This window comes from Bison bison, unplaced genomic scaffold (assembly GCF_000754665.1).
Source record: "Bison bison bison isolate TAMUID 2011002044 unplaced genomic scaffold, Bison_UMD1.0 scf7180017864336, whole genome shotgun sequence".
Classification (NCBI taxonomy): domain Eukaryota; kingdom Metazoa; phylum Chordata; class Mammalia; order Artiodactyla; family Bovidae; genus Bison; species Bison bison.
This window is the reverse complement of record NW_011494908.1, coordinates 1,486,526-1,494,891: the sequence shown is the minus strand read 5'-3', so window position 1 is coordinate 1,494,891 and position 8,366 is coordinate 1,486,526. Positions and strand designations below refer to the sequence as shown.

General features: G+C 44.7%; 1 protein-coding gene across 1 annotated transcript; it reads left to right on the top strand.

Moving 5' to 3' along the window:
- Nucleotides 1–1,226: 1,226 nt before the first annotated feature.
- On the top strand, nt 1,227–4,230 carry LOC104998754 (zinc finger protein 705D-like). Its single transcript, XM_010854084.1, has 6 exons — nt 1,227–1,238; nt 1,359–1,485; nt 2,199–2,294; nt 2,816–2,898; nt 3,514–3,746; nt 3,999–4,230. Exons 1-6 carry the CDS (start codon nt 1,227–1,229, stop codon nt 4,228–4,230), a joined length of 783 nt encoding a protein of 260 aa, XP_010852386.1.
- The last annotated feature ends 4,136 nt before the right edge of the window (nt 4,231–8,366 follow it).

Here is an 8,366-nt window from a genome sequence, read left to right as displayed (position 1 = left end):
TTCATTGTCCTGGGCACTTGATTCCTCTCCACAGTGAGCAGAGGCATGGATCCAGGACTTCATTTCTGATAGGATGTGACACTTAGGTTTTCACTTTGCTGGTGAAAGGAGAACTGGAGAGCAGAAACCGGAGAGCAAATATATATTCAGGAAGGTTTCTGTTTCAAGACAGATGAGATGTGATGAGGGGATCGACTGGATATACAGAGAGGTTTTCCCCAGACTGGGCAATAATCATAAAGAGGCACATAACAAGGAGCTGCTTCTGATTGTTAATGTTAGAGGCTGTATTACAGGTAAAATCTGGGTGATCTTTGTTATCCTAAAGGTGTTTAGGGTAACACAAGACACAGACTGAGCAAAATTAAATGACAGCTGCTCCTTCCTCTAGTGTAACCCTGTCATATATTATAGATTTTGGAACCTCTGGGTATCCATTGTAAATTGGTGAGTAAAGCAATTTCCTTCTAAACCTTCATATTTCTGACCATCCTCAAGCAGGAGGATTGAGACAGTCTGACAGTAACACTGTGACTCCTGGACTCCTGCTGCTTCCTGGTGCGGGGACGTTAAGGACGGGGCTGGCAGGGTGGGTGCTATGGTTCCTCCAAATGGAAGAAGTCCTCAGTCTAACTCCATCCTAAAAGAGGTCCTAGGGTAATTGATATCCACATCCATAGAGGACAGAACTAACCTCAAGGCTGAGGGAGAACTGGAAGGCAGTGTGTTTCCTGAGGTCTGCCAGGGCTGTTGGAGAAGCACTGTGGACGCATAAGGCAGGAGATGATCTGGGGGCTTCCAGAGTGTTTACCTACAGCAATAAACCACCATCCTCTCTGGCGAGAGTCAGGATCCCCGATGGTGGGAATCAGGGAGGACACTGAGCGATTCTGGGTGCCACGGCTGATGAACACAAAGTCAATGCTTAGCACATTCTTATTTGCAGACTCTCTGAACTTTGACTCTGTGTGTTAGCTACCGCAGCTCTAGCTCCTTACATGGGATCTGAGAGAGAAGCTGCACAGTATTCCCTGGATACACCACTGGTTTCCAAGTGCTGGGCTGGGGCTCCACCCAGGTGAAAATTGGGGGTTTGAATTCAGGTGGGTCTGGAAGCACAGGAGTAATTTCTCATGGCTTCTTCTCCATCCTCAGGTTGGCCTGCCTAGTGCTTGATCAGCTGTGAGTGAGATCCTGAGAAAGATTCCCGGTGACTGAGCTTAAGGATGGAGCCCCTGGTGAGTAGTGATGCTTCCTCCTGAAGCTGCACCCAGTCCCCATCCTTCCTCAGCTCAGCCGCCCACTCTGGACAGTGGTAGGGTTGTTCTGTCTAAACCAGAATATCCCTGATGTTTTAGGAATCAGTGACGTTTGAAGATGTAGCCGTCGACTTCACCCAGGAAGAGTGGAGCCTGCTAGACAAGTCCCAGAAAAACCTGTTTAGAAATGTGATGCTGGAAACTGTCTCCCACCTGGTCTCTGTAGGTGAGTCTGTCAACAGGGATGTGCCTGCACCTGTGTCCATTCTGTTCATTCACTCACTGAACAAGCATTTAGAACAGCTTCCCTGTGTCCCACTCAGCTGCTTCCTGATTCTCTGATAGTCCTCATAATTACTTAAAGGAAGACATTCCTTTTCATGGCACGTTTCATTACCACACTGAAAGGTCACCTTGGCCAGGTTTCATATCTTTACGGGTACTTAGTCTCAACGTTCAGAACAGGACTGGGGATTCAATGGACATTTTAATGCATAAATAAAAGGATCAAATATTTTAAACTAATTCTTCTGTTCCAATCACTCCATGAAGGCTGAGAGCAGAGTCCTGTATATGACATAATTTCGATTCTTCCTGTAAGGTGAATCACTACTGGATCTTGTTTGACAGAAATATTCAGCCCACTGTAGAGTCTTTTAATCTTTCCCATTTGGAAAAGAATGAGGATTCTGTGGCCTCTCTCTGAACTGGTGCATGGGCATCAGTCCCTAGACAGCTTCACTGTTCTTGCTGCTGCTCTGGGTTTCCTCCTGGTCTGATGAAGGACCTTCACTGTTCTGCCTGTTCAGGATGTTGTTACCTGCACTGACCTTCAGTTGTCTCTCTTATTTTCCCCAGTACCTTACCCATGTTTTGAGCACAGCAAAGACTGATTAGCCAGACTCAAAACCCACACCTTTCTTTTTTTTAATCAAACAGGCTATCAGATGAGCAAATCAGAGGTGATTTCCCAGCTGGAACAAGGAAAAGAGCTGTGGACTGCAGCAGCAGGAGGCCTCCAAGGTCAGAGTCCAGGTGAGCGTCAGGGGCCTGGGCTTCAGGGCAAAACAGTTTCAGCTGGTATGTTAAGTCCTTGGAGACACCAGATGAAAGTCTGATGAAGGCAGGGATATATTCCAAAGTGGAAGTGAGGACACTGGGGCATATTCCTCGAGTTGTTATCATTCTGGGCCCCTATCATCACAATTCATATTCCTGATATTTTCTCTCCTTTAGGGAAAAAGGTGCTTGTGGACTATACCACACTTCAACTTTCGCATAGTGATTCCTGTCCTGATCCTGCCACTTAAAAGTTTTGTCTACCATTTTCTGACCCAATATCTCTTCACCACATTATGTTTTTATATTTTAAGCCTGGGCTTTTTTCTAATAGACATGATTTTTAAAGTATTTCTACTACATTGAGTATTTCTTTGTTATACACACAGTTTCTCCGAGTACCAATTTTTGAAATATACTCACATGGACCTTTGTGTTTGTCTACATTTTATTTCCCTATTGCCACTCTAAAATCTCTACTTTTCACATTTCTTTAGGCAGTGAAAGACCCCTTAGACAACAAGAAATGATGTTCATGCGAAGTGTCTACAGGAAGCACACATCCCCTACCATGGCAATGGTGAGTTTCATGGGTGGGAACCCCAGTCATCCAAATGAAAGACCTGCAGTGAGATAAGTCGGTAATTGAGCTCAATTGCCTGTAAGTTGAGACTGAGCCCTTCCTGAGCAAATTTTTGGATACTCTGAAATTGGTTAAGAAGTTAACATGAGCTCAAAACCATAATGTAAGGGAGAAAAAGATAAGTTGCACAAACATTTTTCATCTCCTAGTCTCTAGAACACACTGAAATCTTCAAAATTAATCTGATATCTTGGATTGGGAAAACCATAAAAGAGAATGTTCGTGCTTGCAGGGGAATAACACAACACATGTTTGCAACTAATACTGGAGACATTTTAACCGGAGACTATTATGAGCTGATGTTCTAGGGTGAACATGTAGACAAATAAGTGTCTGCCTGGACATGGGCAAACCAGTGACAGCCTCATATCTCCTTTCCCCAAACAGGTTTCTCACCCGCAAGGGGATCCTGCTGGATGCACAGATTTGAGAGATGAAGTTCCTTCTAGATATTCCCCTCAACATTCATCAATTCACTTAAGGAGGAAACGTAATGTCAGCAAATGTCAGTGTGGAAAATCACTTAGTCAAGGGTCATCCCTTAATGCACAGGGTCACATTCACAGTAGAGGCAAGTTGTGTGAATGTCCTCTGTGTAGGAAAGTATTTAGCAATTGCTTTAGCCTCAGACAACACAAGATGATTCACACTGGAGAGAAACCATACAAATGTGGTCTCTGTGGAAGTGGCTTTTTTCAAAGTTCTGGCCTTAGAAACCATAATCGGGTCCACACTGGAGAGAAACCATTTAAATGTCATGTGTGTGGCAAACTGTTTAGTCAAAGGTCCTACCTGAAACAACATGAGAAAACTCACACAGGAGAGAAGCCCTACAAATGTCGTCTGTGTGAGAAAAATTTTAATCAAATCTCTTACCTTAGAAAACACGAGAAAATCCACCCCAAAGAAAAGCAGTATGAATGTCATCAGTGTGGGAAAACATTTAGCCAAAACTCTGGCCTTAGTCAGCACAAGAGAATCCACACTGGAGAGAAACCTCACGTGTGTCTTGTGTGTGGGAAGGCCTTCAGTCAGAGTTCTGAACTGACTCGGCACAAAAGGACCCACACAGGAGAGAAACCCTATACATGTCAGCGGTGTGGGAATGCCTTCAGTCAATATGTAAACCTGAGAAGGCATGAGAGAACACACACGGGTGAGCAACCCTATGAGTGTCAGCTCTGTGGGAAGTGCTTTAGTCACAGCTCTTCCCTTAGACGACACGAGGGAACCCAGCACCAGAGAGAAAAGCAGGAAGGCCCTCAGTAGACTCTCACCTGAGGTGACACGCTGTTCCTTCCACATTCCACACATGAGGAATGTGGGAGGAACAGCGGCCATAGCGTTGGCATTTAAACTCACCAAGTTCACACTCACTAAAGTAACTGTCTGTAATCAATATGGAGGCTCCTTCAGGCATCACACTCCCCGGTCCAGACTCGAATCACCTGTGGACATGGGTCCACATGTGTGCTATCTCTGTGGCAAAGCCTTTAGTCACTGGCCCGACCTCAGGTAACTTAGCAGAACTCCCTCTAAATACAATATGGGTGTTTTCACCAACAGTTCCCAACTCTGAAGCCCCTAGAGGTCATGAGCAGAGGATAAGCAACCCCTAGTTCTTTCATAATTAATCGTTCAACATGAGCCAACTCCATGAAGGAAACCAGTAGGATTGTAATCACTGTTAACATTCAGCGGAGCCCCAGGCTTGATGTGCTCAAGAAACTCAATGAAAAAAATAAACACTAAAACAAGAACTCTTGAAGACTCTTGAGAAATACTAAAGTACGTTAAGCAATACCAGGGCATACTTCTAAATAATTTATCCTAGCGAAGTGATTTCATGGAAGGTTCTGAGAAATTCTTTCTCCATAGATCAACCACTCTGCTCCACACATGCTGTCTGTATGACACACCCTCGGTGTTGTGAAGGAAGAAGGGAAGTCTTTGGGGACTTACTTCTCAGTCAACACAAGATTATCACACTAAGGATGCAGCAATCCTAAAGTCACAGTGGAGCTACAGATAGATTTCATACCAGCAAAAATGACCCTGTGTAGGAGGGGGAGCCTGCAAAAGAAACCTGTAACACACAATCAGCCCTCCCAGGTGGCCGAGTGGTGAAGAATCCACCTGCAGTGCAAGAGATGGATTCAATCCCTGGTCTGGAAAGTTCCCCTGGAGAAGGAAATGGCAACCCACTCCAGTATTCTTGCCTAGAGAACCCCATGGACAAAAAAACCTGGGGGTCTATGATCCATGAGTTCATAACTTAGCGACTAGACCACAACAACCATAACAACAAACACACAATCAGGCAGATTATGATTCAGGGAAATACCTTTCCATGAAAATGTGGCATAAAATGGAGAATGAAGAGACCTAGCAACGTGGAATGTAGAGTTTTGTAAGAAACTAAAATGTGTGTATAGAATAATAGTTGTTAATATTCAAGCAATAAAGTCAGTGGCTACAGGAGCTCAGTGTTGCTGTCTGGTTTCTTTGGGCTCCTGTAAACACAGGGACGCCGGTCTGCACTCTGGAAAAGTGGGCAGAGACACACCCCCGCTCACTGAGTCTCCCCTTTCTCCACTGCTCTTTCCTCACAACTCAGCTCCACTCATTCCAACGGCCCCCCACTCCATCCACCCCTTCAGGCCCTGGGGGTGACACAGCCGTGATCTTCAGCTCCACTGGCCAGGTTTCCAAAATGTCATGATCCTGCTCAGGCAAGATCCTGGGGGAGTCTCAGAGACATCTGGTCCTACATTATTTGAGCCGCTCAACCTATGTCTGCAGGCAGGTGGCGCTAGTGGTAAAGAACCTGACTGCCAATGCAGGAGACATAAGAGACTCAGGTTCCATCCCTGGGTGGGGAAGATCCCCTGGAGGAGGGCATGGCAACCCATTTCAGTATTCTTGTCTGGAAAATCCCACAAACAAAGGAACCTAGCGGACTACAGTCCATGGGGTCATAAAGAGTCGGAGACAACTTAAGCGACTTAGCACACTGGCATGCACAACCTGTCTGCAGATAGAAACCACCTGGGGCTCAAGAGACAGACAGCTCTGCCCTTCCAGACCTCAGAAATCTCTTTGTTATTTTGTCCCAAAACCTCTGAACTGAGCCAAGTGGATGAAGAGTTCCTTCCATGATTGTACTCTCTATCTTACTCAGCTGATTCCTGAATTTTGGACCCAGCCGTCTCACTAAACAGGAACCCAGCCTTGTTACCACCACATAAGCTCATGAAATAAATCTGCAAGAATATAAAATGCCTAAAACTATCAGTCATCACACAAGCATGTTTTTAAAATAATTAGCACAATGTCTTTTTCCAAATAAAATGTTGTCACAGGGCAAATCTCCCCTCTTGTCTGCAGGACTTGGAAAGTTATCCTTTGACACACATCCATATTGAACCCATATCTCCAGAGAGTCTTCCCGGATATCCACTCGGATGAGGTGTGTTCCTGCCAAAGCAGCACAATTCCCAACCAAGGCCTGAGTCCACTCACAGAAACACTCACAAGGATGGTACTGATCCATAATGACTTTTTTTTTTAATTAAAAAAATTTTATTTAATTTTGGCTCTGCTGGGTCTTCATCACTGGGAGGGCTTTTTCTCCACTTGTGGCAAACAGGAACTTCTCTCTAATTGCAGTGTGTGGGCTTCTCATGGCAGTGGCTTCTCTTGCTACAGAGCTTGGGCTCTAGGGTACCTGGACTCAGTAGTTGGGGCTCTAGGGCACAGGCTCAACAGTGGGCACAGGCTCAACAGTGGGCACAGGGGCTTAGTCGTTCGTGAGATCTTCCCAGAGCAGGGATCAAACCTGTGTCTCCCACCTTGGCGGGAGGATTCTTATCCACTGACCTACCAGAGAAACTCCATCACTGGTTTTCAAAATTTCCGCAAGGAATTCTGGGGGTGGTCAAGATGGGAAAACAAGTCCTGGGTTAAGGTGATGAGCAGTGAATTCTACTGTTTATTGTGACATGTATCATTCTGTGGGTACAAATGGCTCAACAAGGTCATGTGACCTTGGAGCAGTATGAAGGTCAGTTTGTAAAGATGACTTTACACATGGACACTCCCTCAGCCTCCTTGAAAGCTTTATCTCATCCAGTGGAGTTTGCCCAGCACCCATTTTTCTGCGATTCTAGTTACAGGTAGGAGGAGTGCAGCTGGGTTTCAGGTTGGTATGAAATAAATGTGGTGTTAGCTAAACCCCCAGAGAAATAGGACAGCAGTCAAAATATGTAATGTTGTGGCTTTAGACAATGGAGTAAAGATTCTTTAATTTTTTTTATTTCATCTCTATCTTATACTGAGCTATCATTCAGTTATAATATTAGATGAGTTTTACGTTTACAAGTGGATTTCAGCTCCTGCATGCCGTGCACCTGCTCAGCACCAACACGTTACCTTCCCTCCTTTACTCTCCGTGACTGTGTAACCCTTGGGCCCTCCCACCTGCCAATTCCCCGCTGCATCCACCACTCAGTTCTGTGTGTCTGTGTATGTGTTCTTGTGTCATTTATTTAGTTCCTTAATTTTCTTTTCACTTGTTTTCTCTCTGTTTCTTGGTTTCTCCCTACTTCACACATGAGTAGAGTCAATACGGTGTTTCTCTTCTCTTAATCTGTCTTCAGACACAGAGGGAACAAAGTTGATATATGACTTGGATTGGTCAGGAAAATCTTAAGGTCACATACCTTGGAGCAGTAACAAGTCAGCTAAGAAAGGGAAATTCCACCACGGACCCTCAGTCACCTCCGAGGCTGCATCTCCTCCAGTGGACGGAGTCCAGCGCCCACCATTCTGAGTATCTACTGACAGATGGGAGGTACCCAGCTGGATTTCAGGTTGTTTGGTTTTATTTGGTGTTCAGTGTATCCCCTAGAGAAACAAGACATAGACGAAATATGTACACAGGTGGCTTTATGCGCTGAGGCATGGATAATTTTTCATGTAATTATTTTTCTGCCCATGGAATTTTCCAGGCAAGAGTACTGGAATGGGTTGTCATTTCCTTTTCCAGGGGATCTTCCCGACCCAGGGATCAAACCCGGGTCTCCCGCATTGCAGACAGACGTTTTACTGTCTGAGCCATCATGGAAGCCCTTAATTATTTTTCTAGAGTATCATTCATTTGGTTACAATATTATATGTTTTATTTATATAAAATATATTTCAATTTCAGTATGCCATAAAACTGACCTGCACCAAAAACTTCAATGTTTAACTTTTACCATCCTGTGGACCTATTTCACTCATCAGCCATCCCCCTGCTGGCGCCCTCTGACATCCATGGCTCTGTTCTGTGAATATGTGTTTATTTGCATGTCATTTGCTGTCTTAATATTTTTTTTTACTTATTTGTTCTTTTTCCATGTATT